The sequence below is a fragment of the Notolepis coatsorum genome (genome assembly GCF_963971535.1).
Source record: "Notolepis coatsorum genome assembly, chromosome: 10".
Lineage (NCBI taxonomy): Eukaryota > Metazoa > Chordata > Actinopteri > Aulopiformes > Paralepididae > Notolepis > Notolepis coatsorum.
In genome coordinates this window covers 23645618-23662483 of record NC_140174.1, presented here as the reverse complement: position 1 = coordinate 23662483, position 16866 = coordinate 23645618, and the positions used below count along the sequence as shown (strand labels likewise).

At 46.9% G+C, this 16866-nt stretch overlaps 1 protein-coding gene across 1 annotated transcript in view; it reads right to left on the bottom strand.

Annotated features, from left to right (window-relative positions):
- The window catches only part of LOC311235496 (voltage-gated potassium channel KCNC3-like), a gene marked incomplete at both ends in the record, with an annotated part of 43989 nt that overhangs the window by 20118 nt on the left and 7005 nt on the right, over window positions 1-16866 (bottom strand). The window contains 2 exons of the mRNA XM_084322964.1: window positions 309-1050; window positions 1084-1323. Of these exons, the coding sequence (XP_084179090.1) occupies window positions 309-1050; window positions 1084-1323 (982 nt within the window). The remainder of the gene's footprint in view (window positions 1-308; window positions 1051-1083; window positions 1324-16866) is intronic.

Sequence of the window (16866 nt, the reverse complement as noted above, 5' to 3'; positions counted from 1 at the left end):
GGAGAAAAATAGAAAATGGGGAGAAAAAGTAGATACAAAAATAAATAAAAACTTTATCATCAGTAAACACTCTTTATTTCCCTCAATGTTCACACGGCTAGTTTGCCCTCTTAGTGTGCAGGTCCCTGTTCAAATCTGATTGTAAAAACCTCCTCCCCGCCCTAAAAATATAAGATTTTGCCTCAGTAGTCAGATCTCCATGCCCACCAGGGAGACAGCTGAGCTCAAAAAAGCAGACCACCTCAACATAGCAAAGTATTTGCTCTCAAAGATTTCCGGTCTCGTTACCAAAACCGGAAATATCTCACCTCTGTTGATCTCTATGATCTCCTCTTGGGCGAGAGGACAGTCACCCGCCACGCCACCGGGCCCAATGACGGTACCCAGGACATTTCCCAGGAGCCTCTGGGGCGACGCGGTGGCCATCGCCAGGGCGTCGGGCTTGCAGTAGTTGGGGGAGCCCGGCTGGGGCGCTCGCGGGATGTGTTTGTTCTTCTTCTTGGGCAGCTTCTGCTTGGCCATGGCCAGAGAGTAGTACATGCCGAAGTTGTTGACGATGACGGGCACGGGCATGGCGATGGTCAGCACGCCCGCCAGGGCACACAGCGCGCCCACCAGCATGCCCGACCACGTCTCCGGGTACATGTCCCCGTAGCCCAGCGTGGTCATGGTCACCACGGCCCACCAGAAGCCGATGGGGATGTTCTTGAAGTTGGTGTGGGCGCTGGCCGTGGGGTCGTCGGGGTCGGCGCCGATCCTCTCGGCGTAGTAGATCATGGTGGCGAAGATGAGCACGCCGAGGGCCAGGAAGATGATCAGCAGGAGGAACTCGTTGGTGCTGGCGCGCAGGGTGTGGCCCAGGACGCGCAGGCCCACGAAGTGGCGGGTGAGCTTGAAGATTCGCAGGATGCGGACGAAGCGGACCACGCGGAGGAACCCCAGGACGTCCTTGGCGGCTTTGGAGGACAGGCCGCTCAGGCCCACCTCCAGGTAGAAGGGCAGGATGGCCACGAAGTCGATGATGTTGAGGGAGCTCTTGAAGAACTCCGCCTTGTCCGGGCAGGAGCTCTTGAAGAACTCCGCCTTGTCCGGGCAGAAGGTCACGCGGAGCAGCACCTCGATGGTGAACCAGATGACGCACATGCCCTCCACGTACGTCAGCCAGCTGTCCGTCACCACCTCGTACACAATCTCCTCGCGCGTCACGTTGTCCACGGTGACCAGCTCCGTCCGGTTGGTGATGGTGTTGAAGGCCTCGTGCGTCTCCATGCAGAACGTGGAGATGGAGATGAGGATGAAGAGGAGGGAGCCGAACGCCACATACTGGAGGGAAGAGGTGGAGGAGGGGGGGGAGGGCAGAAAGAGATAGCAAGGGAAGAAGGAAGAGTCAGTGACAGATGGAAGAAATTCAAGTCAGCGAGTATAAACCCAGAGAGTAGAGAATTTGTGAAGATCTAGAATAAGCTGTGTTCAACAATGTGTGTTAGCCTCTACAGGCCGCTTATAGCTTATCCGCAACAGTAAGTGACTTCCGGGGTAGGCCTGATTGGCCCCGACAGGCACGTGACGCGCAACTTTCTCTGCCGCGCGGCACGCTCCGCAGAGCGGAGCGGCAGAGCTTGCGGAATGATGTAACCGTCCAAATCCGCTATGACTTTCATTCGGCGCTTCAGCTCACCTCGCAGAGCAGCGGTCCTGCGATCCTGCGGTCCGTTGTTGACGAGTTCGAATCCCATCAAATTTATTTTTTTTAACGTGATTTTTTTTTTTAACGTGTATTCTTTCGCCGGTTAAGGTTAGGCATGGTTAAGGTTAAGGTTAAGGTTAGGCATTGTTTCGGAGTTGGTTAAGGTTAGAACGGTTAAGTTTAGGCGCTGTTAAGGAGCTGGTTAAGGTTAGAGTTTGTGTTAGAGAATGGCAATAGACAGCCTATTTCCGCGCGACAGCTCTCAGCAGCCTCGTTGCGCGTCCTGAGTTTGCCGCGTCACGTGCCTGTCGGGGCCAATCAGGCCTACCCCGGAAGTCACTTACTGTTGCGGAACAGTTACACGCCTACAGGCCGCTGTGGGACCAGATAATAACCATGTATTACATGAAGCCTGACTACACGACTTATTTGGACCAGCCGACACGCTGCTGGAATAATTGACCTATCTCAAGCCCTGCCCTGTTTTCTTGATCCTCTTGATCACAACAGGGAAGCAAACGGTTGTGATTGGAGGATCAAGAAAAGAGGGCAGGGCTTGTGATAGGTCAATTGTTGACCTTCAGGCTAAACTGTCAAAAGTCGAGGTGCCCTGAGCGCCTCAGTACGGACAAGTACCTCTGACTCTTAACACTTTCAATGCCAACGACGAGATATCTCGTTTGTTCATGCCGACCGCTCATTGCCAACGACGAGAGATCTATTTTTTTTTTTTATTATTAGCGATTTCAATTCATATTTCATCAATCTAGCCTCACGTTAGTGCTGCAAACTCTCTCTGAGCTCCATTGGGAAAATACCGCCCCCTATCGTCTCTCCCTGTGGTACTGCACCCCTTTGGAATGGATTGAATAAAACACATGGGGGGGGGGGGAATTCCTGCTTCCTCATTTTACTTCTCAGACAAGTCACCCGAGACGATCGGATTCATTGCCGAGCCCCAGAACAGCGTGGAATACATATTTCCAGTACCCAGCGTTGGATCAATAAACGCGATCGATATTTGGAATGGCGATCAGGAATTGGAATAATCTTTTTGGAGAACATCTGATCTGAGGTAAGGAATCTATTTAATCAGAGCTTTTTTCACAGAGATATCAACGTCAACTATGTGTGTGTGTGTGTGCGTGTGTGTGTGTGTGTGTGGGTGTGTGTGTGTGTGTGTGTGTGTGTGTGTGTGTGTGTGTGTGTGTGTGTGTGTGTGTGTGTGTGTGTGTGTGTGTGTGCTGATCAGGAAATGAGAGAATCGATTTTTCAGCCCGCTTCTGTAGCGTGCATCATACACATATATACACATATACTATCGATAATCTAGCATTTATTTGAAAACGATTCATAAATAGGCAGAAAAATTACAAAGATTTTTGTGTATTCCAGAATATTCCAGTAAAGGGCGTTTATCACAGAATCTTTATATTTTCCTGAAACTTAAAAAAAAAAAAGCTTTTTTCAAAATGGTATAAAACGGAAATGAACCGATTAAAAAACAATCCGTTTTGACAATGTTGACTGCAAACAAGTCATTGATAAGCGACGGCCAGATTAGACACATAATTTAAGATGTAGTTTATGCGTTCACAAATATGAGAGCGCTATCATTGAAGTGGGTGGTGGCACGGAAGCGCTAAATCGTGCGCCCCCTGCTGGCAAAGAAAGTGTTAAGACTCAGAGAGGGTTGTAAGTGTGACAGCCCATGGAGAAAAGTTGGTGAGAAAAATAAAATGAAAAAAGAGAAGAAAATCAGGTGCCACGCATCATAAACCTGAGAGAGAGGGAAAGGGGGAGGAGACCTGCCTACCTCACTGGTACAGAACTCTGCTGGGGCATAACACACAGGGAGATATGGGGAAGGAAAGGAAAGGAAAGGTAAGGAAAGGAAAGGAAAGGAAAGGAAAGGAAAGGAAAGGAAAGGAAAGGAAAGGAAAGGAAAGGAAAGGAAAGGAAAGGAAAGGAAAGGAAAGGAAAGGAAAGGAAAGGAAAGGAAAGGAAAGGAAAGGAAAGGAAAGGAAAGGAAAGGAAAGGAAAGGAAAGGAAAGGAAAGGAAAGGAAAGGAAAATGAAAGGAAAGGAAAGGAAAGGAAAGGAAAGGAAAGGAAAGGAAAGGAAAGGAAAGGAAAGGAAAGGAAAGGAAAGGAAAGGAAAGGAAAGTCAAGGAAAGGAAAGGAAAGGAAAGGAAAGGAAAGGAAAGGAAAGGAAAGGAAAGGAAAAGGAAAGGAAAGGAAGGAAAGGAAAGGAAAAGAAAAGGAAGGAAAGGAAAGAAAAGAAAGGAAAGGAAGGAAAGAAAAGAAAGAAAAGAAAGAAAAGGAAAGGAAGGGCGTGTAAGGATAAAGCACATGAATTATAGATAACATGTATGCCATAGTGCAGCGAATTGGCTTAAGAAAACCAAGCTTCTGCATGAGCTCAAAGCCCAGCGCTCACAGACTGACCTTGTCTCCAGTTTAAGGGAACTCTAAATTGGTTTCTTATAACAATAGTATGTGTTCAAAGTGCTTTTTGTCTTAAAAGGGTGTCACCGAGAGGGGAGCAGACTTCTAGCGAAACACCCATTTCCTCAATCATTTATTCAACTTTTCTCGAGTTGGACCTATACTACAGTTGAAAATAGTTGAGTAAATAGTGTCTGCAGTTCGCTCCGCTCGGTGAGACACAGAACAGAACACGTTGGTGAGTTACATGTATGAAGAAATACAAACTGTCTGGCATTACGGAGTATATGAAGAAGGGTCAGATCTGTAAGAAAACACCTATAGATCCATATACTGTATGATACCCAAGCTCTTAATCACTATGTGAAGTTCCCTAGTGTTAGGGAATCACACAGCCACAGAACCAGATCTAGCTCAGCAAACCTGCATCCTCCAAGGTGTAGAGCAAAGATGGGACAGTGCTCATTTGCTCACACAGGAGCACAGGAGTGGAATGAGTTGCCTTTGACCATCAAACAGGGCTTGAACCTGTATGGTTTCAAGGTGAACCTTAGGAAATGTCTCCTAGAAAATGGCCCAGAGTAACTCAGGAGACCACAATGGAAATAAGTCTGTGACCTTACTTTGTGCTATCCTTGATAATCTTAGGATGCATGACTTGTTGTAAATGGTAAATTTATATAGCGTTTTTATCAAAGAGGGCTTTACAATCTTTTTGTTCCTCACATTCACACAACGATGGCAGAGGCAACCATGCAAGGTGCCAACCTGCACATTGGGAGCAGTTACTGTAGCGGTTATGTGTCTTGCTCAAGGACACTTCGAAACGCTGGCCGGGAGGAGTGGGAATCGAACCGGGAACCTTCCGACGACCAGTTGACCGCTCTACCTCCTGAGCCACTGTCGCCCCATAACATGTAACATGTACTGTATTTTAACAATTGTCAAATAAACTAAACAAAAAATAAACTAAACTAAACAGAGGGAATGAGAATGGTCATTATTGTTTGTTTGTTCATCTTCATCTCAGAGTGGACTATGTTTATTTTAGTTTATTTTAGACTAAATTATGTTTTGAGGTTCATCAGAGTTTTGAACTGAGAAGCTTTGTATGCCTTCTTCGAGCAATTCCGGTCGTAAAATCTGCTGCCAGAGAAAGACAGAGTCATGTTAAAAGTGCAGCGTGTCATTAGAACATTTTCTCTTGGTGTTTTGGACTCTGCCTCCATTTCCCTCCCACCCCTGGAGAGTATTGTATCGTGGCCCAGTCTACCAGCAGCATCATTTACATACTACAATGTCTGGCAGCTTTGCACTTGTTCTCTCGCTTCCAAAACGCCCTCCTCGGGGCACATTGTCTTGGACCGAGTGCAAAAATTAAGAAAATAAAAGAATAAAAAGTCTACAATCTTAAGATCTACAATCTGCCGGGACGGGTTCTCGTGGAGATTGGGTGACTCCATTCAAAGGAGTAGCCTTTTCTTCTCCCTCTCAAACGTTCCCCCCCTTTAAGGCGTGCTCGCTCATGGTTCGTTCCCACTCAACTCGTTCCCGACGTAGAGGAGCATGTGCACAGCCGCGAGGTGCCGCACACGCGACGTGATGCGCACGCTCCTCCTCTACACTGGGAATGAATCGACCGCAGCCACGCTGCTAGACTTGGCCGAAGGCGGTCGGAAACGGCCCTCTTCACCGAGTCCATTTCGCTTTCTTGCGCCTGTCCGTGTGCGAACCACGTCGCATCGCGCGGCTGACCCCGTTCAATTGTCACCCTGACTCAATCACCAGTAGCGTGATGATAACACCGGTGTGTGCTCTCGCGGCTTCCAGCGCAAGCTTTTCCTGTTGCGGTCCACTCCTACATGCCCCCACTGTGTATTTATAGATGCGGTATACTTTGTGCATTACCAAATAATAAATAATGAAACACACACAGACATGGCCGGAGGATGCAAGAGAGTCTTGAGAGTGGAGCCCATATACGTTACACGCCTGAGTGCCCTCAGTATATTGTGCGTGTCTCTGTATATCTTCAATGCTGTGCACTTATATAATAAAAACACAGGGCGATGTATATAAGAGGAGGCCTTTATAGCTAAGCAAAAAATGGAGGGACGGATTGTCAGTGATTTCTCCGTCCTCTTTCTCCGTCCTCTCTGAAGTCGATGTTGGCCTGAGAGCCGACGTATCTCCTCCATGACAGGAAGAGACTAAGCACAAGACTTAAGAGACTCGGAGCAACTGTATTTATAGTGGAGATTAGCTGACAGGCGTTTAGCCAAAGAAATGTCCTTCCTTGAAAGTCAGTCATAAAGTATATGAGGCGGCGTCACCCGCTCTGGATTCTGTGCGGGATTACCATCGCGGACCATAGCCACAGGGTGCTGCTGAATGAGCGTGGCGTCTGGCGTGTTGATGTTGTTGTGAGATTTCCTCGTTTGAACTCCTTCGCAGAGCTTTACAGGAGGGCACTGAGGGACGGGTACGGTGGCGCGCCGATCTAAGGCACTGCAATTATACTGTATGGTTTCTGGAGGAGGAGTCTAAATCTTTGTCCCTGAAAAAGGATTAATAGTGTATTTATTGTCTGTGCCCTGGCTGGTTTCAAAACCTCTGATACCCCCCCCCCCCCCCCCAAACCCCCACATCTCTCTCTCTCTTTCTCTGGTCTTCCTATTGTCTCTCTCCTCCCATCCCCCCATTCCCTCTTGCCTCCCCACATCTCTCTCTCTCTACCCCTCTCTCTATCTCTACCCCTCTCTCTCTCTCTACCCATCTCTCTCTCTACCCATCTCTCTGTCTTCGTCTCTCTCTATCTACCTCTCATCTCTCTCTCTCTCCCTTTCTCTCTACCTCTCATCTCCTCTACCCCTCTCACTCTTTCTCTCTCTCTCTCTCTCTCTCTCTCTCTCTCTCTCTCTCTCTCTCTCTCTCTCTCTCTCTCTCTCTCTCTCTCTCTACCCCTTTCTCTCTCTACCTCTCATGTCTCTCTCTCTACCTCTCATAGCCTCTACCCCTCTCTCTCTCCCTCTCTCTCTCCCTCTCTCTCTCTCTACCTCTCATCTCCTCTACCATGTTATCCCGCTAGTCGGTATGTGACCTACTTTTTCAGATTGCTGCAGTGCTGCTCCCCTACTGTATCGTGAACACACACCACACACACACACACACACACACACACACACACACACACACAGTAACATGCAGTAACACACAGACACACACACAGACACACAGACAGACTGAGATTATCAATCACTGCCCCCCCACCACACACACACACACACACACACACACCTGCTAGTGTCAATGTCCCATGGAATCAGGATAGGACCAGAGGGACCTGCTCAGGATGCTCCCCGATTGGCTGAACACCAGACACTTTACATGTACACAGAGCACTGAGTCTTTCACCTAGGAGTGCTGAGCATGGTGTCTTTAATGGCTATGTTATTGTTGTTGTTGTTGTTGTTGTCGCTGCTGACATTGACATTAGCAACAATATGATTAAGGAGATGGGGAGATGAGGAGAAGGAGGAGGAGGGCGCTGGAGGATTGCCCCCACGTCCCCCGGCCCACACACTCTTCAGCTCCAATTTCAGCCCCATTTTCAAACTCGGTGATGTTTCAGCACCATGGACAGCAACAGTTCATAATGAGGGCCTTTTGGACACATTTGAAAGGGTTTTCTTCATTAATGAGGAAAGGTTATCGGCCTTGAGCTGAGATTAAGGATGGATACATCATCACTTGTTAATTAATGTAATAGGCTATACAGACCGATTCGTAATCCCTGTGAGCACAGGAGGCCTTGAGGTTCTCTTTACCGTCTACTTCACGAGGACCAGCCGACACGCTGCTGCAGCTTCATGGGACTGTTTCTTAGTTAGACACGTATCAGGCAAAACCTACGTCCAGACACACACACACACACACACACACACACACACACACACTAACATACAAAGTAACACACACACTAACACACACTAACACACAAACACACACAGTAACACACACACACACACACACACACACACATAACACACAGTAACACACAAAGTAACACACACACACACACACACACTAACACACTAACACACACTAACACACAAAGTAACACACACACACTAACACACAAACACACACAGTAACACACACACACTAACACACAGTAACACACACACACACACTAACACACAAAGTAACACACACACACTAACACACACACACACACACACTAACACACACTAACACACAAATTAACACACACACAGTAACACACACACACAGTAACACACACTAACACACACACACACACACACACACACAAACACACACACACACACACTAACACACACAAACACTAACACACACACAAACACACACAGTAACACACACTAACACACACACACACACAGTAACACACACTAACACACACACTAACACAAACACCAACACACACAGTAACACACACACAAACACACACTAACACACACACTAGCACAAACACACACAGTAACACACACACACACACAGTAACACACTAACACACACACACTAACACACACACACACTAACACACACTCACACACACTCTAACACACACACTAGCACACACACTAACACACACACACACACTAACATGCATATTTTTTGGTCCCTGCACTTCTGAAATTAATCCTGGCTGGGAGATATACCTGGGAGATATACCAAATATGAAGGTACAATGTCACTGTCATGGATCCATGAAAAGGTATGGATTTTTACAATACTGTCATTACAATATAGTGTAGAATACAGTATTAAACATAGCAGTATTAAAAAAAAACTTAAAGAATATTTTAAATGACACGGAATATGTGTGACAATTGACCAATCAAGTCAATCTCTTAGCTTGACCAAGGTGATCCAGAATAAAGTCTTTGTTTGACCGAGGTACAGTAAGTAACACGTGTGATGAAGTGTAAGAAAATATTCATGAAGTATATATAATAGTATGAATACTGGAAGGTGTGAGATGTGTTGGTGGTAAACTATTCATATGTTGCTGCTAAGTTTAGCACATAACTTCAGAACCTGTAGTCACAGCATTATTTCCTATGTAGGCCACACAGGTGGGGGGGGGGGGGCTGGTTAGACAGGTGGCAGAAGCAGAGTAGACCATGTGGAACAATGTGAAGAAAGAAAGAAAGAAAGAAAGAAAGAAAGAAAGAAAGAAAGAAAGAAAGAAAGAAAGAAAGAAAGAAAGAAAGAAAGAAAGAAAGAAAGAAAGAAAGAAAGAAAGAAAGAAAGAAAGAAAGAAAGAAAGAAAGAAAGAAAGAAAGAAAGAAAGAAAGAAAGAAAGAAAGAAGCAGAGTAGACCATGTGGAACAATGTGAGGAAAGAAAGAAAGAAAGAAAGAAAGAAAGAAAGAAAGAAAGAAAGAAAGAAAGAAAGAAAGAAAGAAAGAAAGAAAGAAAGAAAGAAAGAAAGAAAGAAAGAAAGAAAGAAAGAAAGAAAGAAAGAAAGAAAGAAAGAAAGAAAGAAAGAAAGAAAATCAGCTTGAAGGGACACAAAAGGTCAGGATGATCACACTCATGCAACAACATTCTTGTAGGTTTCCTCGTAAATAACCGTGTAGGAAGTGGAGAGGTTCTCTTAATAACCTTGTAGGAAGTGGAGAGGTTCTCTTAATAACCTTGTAGGAAGTGGAGAGGTTCTCTAAATAACTGTGTAGGAAGTGGAGAGGTTCTCTTAATAACCTTGTAGGAAGTGGAGAGGTTCTCTAAATAACCTTGTAGGAAGTGGAGAGGTTCTCTTAAATAACCTTGTAGGAAGTGGAGAGGTTCTCTAAATAACCTTGTAGGAAGTGGAGAGGTTCTCTTAATAACCTTGTAGGAAGTGGAGAGGTTCTCTTAATAACCATGTAGGAAGTGGAGAGGTTCTCTAAATAACCATGTAGGAAGTGGAGAGGTTCTCTAAATAACCTTGTAGGAAGTGGAGAGGTTCTCTTAATAACCTTGTAGGAAGTGGAGAGGTTCTCTAAATAACCTTGTAGGAAGTGGAGAGGTTCTCTTAATAACCTTGTAGGAAGTGGAGAGGTTCTCTTAAATAACCTTGTAGGAAGTGGAGAGGTTCTCTAAATAACCGTGTAGGAAGTGGAGAGGTTCTCTAAATAACCTTGTAGGAAGTGGAGAGGTTCTCTAAATAACCTTGTAGGAAGTGGAGAGGTTCTCTAAATAACCGTGTAGGAAGTGGAGAGGTTCTCTAAATAACCTTGTAGGAAGTGGAGAGGTTCTCTAAATAACCGTGTAGGAAGTGGAGAGGTTCTCTAAATAACCGTGTAGGAAGTGGAGAGGTTCTCTTAAATAACCGTGTAGGAAGTGGAGAGGTTCTCTTAATAACCTTGTAGGAAGTGGAGAGGTTCTCTAAATAACCGTGTAGGAAGTGGAGAGGTTCTCTAAATAACCGTGTAGGAAGTGGAGAGGTTCTCTTAATAACCTTGTAGGAAGTGGAGAGGTTCTCTTAATAACCTTGTAGGAAGTGGAGAGGTTCTCTTAATAACCTTGTAGGAAGTGGAGAGGTTCTCTTAATAACCTTGTAGGAAGTGGAGAGGTTCTCTTAATAACCTTTATAGGAAGTGGAGAGGTTCTCTTAATAACCTTGTAGGAAGTGGAGAGGTTCTCTAAATAACCTTGTAGGAAGTGGAGAGGTTCTCTTAATAACCTTGTAGGAAGTGGAGAGGTTCTCTTAATAACCTTGTAGGAAGTGGAGAGGTTCTCTTAATAACCTTGTAGGAAGTGGAGAGGTTCTCTTAATAACCTTGTAGGAAGTGGAGAGGTTCTCTAAATAACCTTGTAGGAAGTGGAGAGGTTCTCTTAATAACCTTGTAGGAAGTGGAGAGGTTCTATAAATAACCGTGTAGGAAGTGGAGAGGTTCTCTTAATAACCTTGTAGGAAGTGGAGAGGTTCTCTTAAATAACCTGGTAGGAAGTGGAGAGGTTCTCTCAATAACCTTGTAGGAAGTGGAGAGGTTCTCTTAATAACCTTGTAGGAAGTGGAGAGGTTCTCTAAATAACCTTGTAGGAAGTGGAGAGGTTCTCTTAAATAACCGTGTAGGAAGTGGAGAGGTTCTCTAAATAACCTTGTAGGAAGTGGAGAGGTTCTCTAAATAACCTTGTAGGAAGTGGAGAGGTTCTCTTAATAACCATGTAGGAAGTGGAGAGGTTCTCTTAATAACCTTGTAGGAAGTGGATAGGTTCTCTTAATAACCTTGTAGGAAGTGGAGAGGTTCTCTTAATAACCTTGTATGAAGTGGAGAGGTTCTCTAAATAACCATGTAGGAAGTGGAGAGGTTCTCTTAAATAACCTTGTAGGAAGTGGAGAGGTTCTCTAAATAACCGTGTAGGAAGTGGAGAGGTTCTCTAAATAACCTTGTAGGAAGTGGAGAGGTTCTCTAAATAACCGTGTAGGAAGTGGAGAGGTTCTCTAAATAACCGTGTAGGAAGTGGAGAGGTTCTCTTAAATAACCTTGTAGGAAGTGGAGAGGTTCTCTCAATAACCGTGTAGGAAGTGGAGAGGTTCTCTAAATAACCGTGTAGGAAGTGGAGAGGTTCTCTAAATAACCGTGTAGGAAGTGGAGAGGTTCTCTAAATAACCTTGTAGGAAGTGGTGTTATGGTTTGTAACCGACCCCAATCGCACAACACAAGACAGGTATGAGAGTAAGCCAAAACAGGGCAAATATTTATTATAGAACAAAAAGCGGCACAGTCCCTTTAAGGAAAAACACAAAAACACTAGAGTCAAAGAAATCTGGAAAATGCGGCACTGTGCCTTTAAGAGGCGAACAGGCTAGGGGACTAAGGCTAAGGGCCAGGGCTAAGGACCAGGGCTAAGTGTCAGGGCCAGGAACAGGGGCACTGGAGAGGGGGACAGGGACAGAGGCCCGGAGAGGCGGGCTGGAGACAGGGACAGAGAACAAGGTTAAGGCCTTGGACAGGGCGAGGGCCAGAGCTGCTTACAGGGATGAGGACAGAGTTCCGACGGCGGAGGCCTGGCACGGGGACAGGGGCCCGACGGCGGAGGCCTGGCACGGGAACAGGGGCCCGACAGCGGAGGCCGGGGGGAAGAGGCGCCATCCTCCCGTGGAAATAGGGAGCGATGACGCGCCGGCTTGACGTCTGGAGTGGGAACACTGGAAAACCTCCCGTAGAGAATTAGAGAGCGAAGACGGTGTCCCACTCCAGGCACGGAGATCCTCTTCCTCCTCCTCGGGTGCTGCAGACGGGCAGCGCAGAACACAGGGGTCCCAGGGGACCGGGGCGAAGAGACGCATCCTCCCGTGGAAATAGGGAGCGATGCGCGCCGGCTTGACGTCTGGAGTGGGAACACTGGAAAACCTCCCGTAGAGAATTAGAGAGCGAAGACGGTGTCCCACTCCAGGCAAACGGCGACAGGTGGTGATGTACAGGGGTGGCACGACGTCTCACGCCGGAGACGCGGCAGTAGATTGTAGTAACAAGAACGACCCGACAAGGACTGGAGGGGAGTCTGCAACCTATGTACTCTCCCGAGGTGATTGCAAACTCCCAACAGGTGCGTGAAGGTAGAGGAACAGAATGTCCAAGGGTGGGGGCTGGTGAAGAGTAGAGGAGAGTAAATCATCGCAAGGATGGGGGCTGGTGAAGGAGAGTAGACAGGGAAAGGTTCAGGGAACAGGCGAATCCTCACAGTACCTCCCCCTCCACGGGAGCCACCGGGCGACCGAAACACTACCATGACGGGGCAGAACACTAACATGACGGGGCAGAACACTAACATGACGGCCAGAACATGACGGAATCAGACAGCGGGGCAGGGGACAAGACAAAGCAACAAACAAAAAAAAACTGGGCCATGCTAGCAGGGGAAGCTACACCTAAAGTGGGGCTAGCAGAGGGACTGGGTAGCTGCCAGAGCATTGCTAGCTACAGGGCCTATGCTAGCTGTACTGCTACATTAGCATAGAGGCTGCGCTAGCTGCCGGAGCTAGGCTAGCAGACAGGGCTGGACTAGCAAAGGAGAACAAGCTAGCTGGAAGGACAGTCCTAGCTGTGGGGAAACTGACCTTGCTAGCTGAAGGGGCAGTCCTAGCAGTGGGGAAACTGACCTTGCTAGCTGAAGGGGCAGTCCTAGCAGTGGGGAAACTGACCTTGCTAGCTGAAGAGGCAGTCCTAGCAGTGGGGAACAGGGTAGCTAACAGGGGAGCTAACGAGGCTAACAGGGGAGCTAACAGGGAAGCTAACGAGGCTACCAGGGGAGCTAACAGGGGAGTCAACAGGGGAACTAACAGGGGAACTAAAAAGGGCAAACTCACATACACTGTCTGTGCTGGCTGGGGTCGTCGACTGGTCTGGTCGTACTGTTATGGTTTGTAACCGACCCCAATCGCACAACACAAGACAGGTATGAGAGTAAGCCAAAACAGGGCAAATATTTATTATAGAACAAAAAGCGGCACAGTCCCTTTAAGGGAAAACACAAAAACACTAGAGTCAAGGAAATCTGGAAAATGCGGCACTGTGCCTTTAAGAGGCGAACAGGCTAAGGGACTAAGGCTAAGGGCCAGGGCTAAGGACCAGGGCTAAGTGTCAGGGCCAGGAACAGGGGCACTGGAGAGGGGGACAGGGACAGAGGCCCGGAGAGGCGGGCTGGAGACAGGGACAGAGAACAGGGTTAAGGCCTTGGACAGGGCGAGGGCCAGAGCTGCTTACAGGGATGAGGACAGGGTTCCGACGGCGGAGGCCTGGCACGGGGACAGGGGCCCGACGGCGGAGGCCTGGCACGGGAACAGGGGCCCGACAGCGGAGGCCGGGGGGAAGAGGCGCCATCCTCCCGTGGAAATAGGGAGCGATGACGCGCCGGCTTGACGTCTGGAGTGGGAACACTGGAAAACCTCCCGTAGAGAGAATTAGAGAGCGAAGACGGTGTCCCACTCCAGGCACGGAGATCCTCTTCCTCCTCCTCGGATGCTGCAGACGGGCAGCGCAGAACACAGGGGTCCCAGGGGACCGGGGCGAAGAGACGCATCCTCCCGTGGAAATAGGGAGCAGTGCGCGCCGGCTTGACGTCTGGAGTGGGAACACCACTCCAGGCCTGGCACGGAGATCCTCCTCGGATGCTGCAGACGGGCAGCGCAGAACACAGGGGTCCCAGGGGACCGGGGCGAAGAGACGCATCCTCCCGTGGAAATAGGGAGCGATGCGCGCCGGCTTGACGTCTGGAGTGGGAACACTGGAAAACCTCCCGTAGAGAATTAGAGAGCGAAGACGGTGTCCCACTCCAGGCAAACGGCGACAGGTGGTGATGTACAGGGGTGGCACGACGTCTCACGCCGGAGACGCGGCAGTAGATTGTAGTAACAAGAACGACCCGACAAGGACTGGAGGGGAGTCTGCAACCTATGTACTCTCCCGAGGTGATTGCAAACTCCCTACAGGTGCGTGAAGGTAGAGGAACAGAATGTCCAAGGGTGGGGGCTGGTGAAGAGTAGAGGAGAGTAAATCATCGCAAGGGTGGGGGCTGGTGAAGGAGAGTAGACAGGGAAAGGTTCAGGGAACAGGCGAATCCTCACAAGTGGAGAGGTTCTCTAAATAACCGTGTAGGAAGTGGAGAGGTTCTCTTAAATAACCTTGTAGGAAGTGGAGAGGTTCTCTAAATAACCTTGTAGGAAGTGGAGAGGTTCTCTAAATAACCTTGTAGGAAGTGGAGAGGTTCTCTTAAATAACCTTGTAGGAAGTGGAGAGGATCTCTAAATAACCATGTAGGAAGTGGAGAGGTTCTCTAAATAACCGTGTAGGAAGTGAGAGGTTCTCTTAAATAACCTTGTAGGAAGTGGAGAGGTTCTCTTAAATAACCTGGTAGGAAGTGGAGAGGTTCTCTTAATAACCTTGTAGGAAGTGGAGAGGTTCTCTTAAATAACCTGGTAGGAAGTGGAGAGGTTCTCTTAAATTGCCAAAATGATCGCAACTCCGAACTCCTTGAATGAATTACATCACTCTTAAACTGGAATGTGTTCTCGTACACCTGAATTTGCATACAGACACGCCCCACCAGCTCCTTATAAGGCGAGGACCGTGTGCTGACCCCCATATTCAACAGGTAGCGCGGAAGCGATTTGCGACTAATCAAAATTAGATTAGATTCAAGTGTATTGTCATCATACAGGCACAGCACACTATAGCTATAGTGGAATAGACTGTATTAATATTCCATATATTCACGCTCCTGGCCACCTCAGTGTACCATATACGTGCGTAATTAATCGTTCCAGCAACAGTAGGCTTATATTATTCTAATTACTTGTTTTATTAGGAGATCACAGATATGAGCTGCCCCCTGGTTCATGACCACACTCACCAAGTTACCAACCCGCAGACGGAGCAGGAGGTGGAGAGCCAAGCATGCAGTCGTTCCGTATTGACACTAAAAAAGATGTCACGCTTAGATGTGTACTGTACATGTTCTACAGTATGACTTACTACTATAGTAATAAAACAAGTCATTCGAATAATATAAGCCTACCGTTGCTGGAACGATTAATTACGCACGTATACAGTACGAGCGCGCGCGTGCGTGTGTGTGTGTGCTGAGGCAGGTGGCCAGGAGCATGCAAGAAGACGGTATAAATATGGAAGATTAATACAGTCTATTCCACTATAGCTATATCCGCGCAATTGGGTTTAGTTCTTATTTATTTATTCACTGTCATTTGCAGGGTTGGTGTAGTGCTTTTATTTCACAATGCCTCTTGAGGCATGACTGTAAATGTAAAACCAAGTTTTTAATGAGCCAAAGATTGTCATATTTATTATTATTATTATTATAATTATTTAATTCTGATGATGTCTGTAGAATCGATGTGAACGCAATCACCATGATTCCTCCCAAATAAAGCCCTTAACAACACGGCACACACTAGTCTGTCTGTTTTACGACTGCTCTTCCGCACTCGTAAATCCTGCTCTTAGCTACAAGCGAATCCCTGAGAAGGAACCATTAGTGCATGCCAAAATCTAACCGAAAAGGTCGTAAGTGGAGCTACGATGAAATTTGCTCAGAAAGTTTGTTGGTGCATGAGGTCCATTGTTTTTAGTGTGAGTTTAGCTTTAGAGGGTGAAGTAAAAGTAGCTTGTATTGCTAATATGCTCTGTCCCGTCTAAATAAACAAATAAATAAATGAATAAATACAGTGTTCAACCGAGCTGGGCTAAGCTAAAGCTAAAGCTAGCTCATCAATCCAATCATTCCAAAGTGACCTGACTGTGTCAAGCCAAGAGGACACTCAAAAGAGACAAATCTGAGGATAGAGAGAGGAAGAGAATATGAAAGAAAACAGAAAGAGAGAGAGAGAGGAAAGTTATCAAAAAACTGAACGCTAATGTTAGCTGACAGGTCCTAGCGGTGAAAACAACGTTAAACACCAGAGCTCTCTGAGTAGGACTGTGTCTCTTTCCCCACTGTGGTCTGTCAATATAAGTGTGCGTAGCATACAGTATGTCATGTTAACTGAAGATAATGATAATCAAATGTGCCGTTAAAGGTGCTGTAAGTGGTATTTTCTTGTTAAAATAAGTGGCCTACATGTTAAAATAATGGCTTTACATTCCCTAAGCCATCACTGATATAGAGTCAGTAGCAGTTCCTCTGCTCTGAAGTAAACAGAAAATACACTTTATCCAATCAGGATAGAGAATTCCACACTGGTCTGA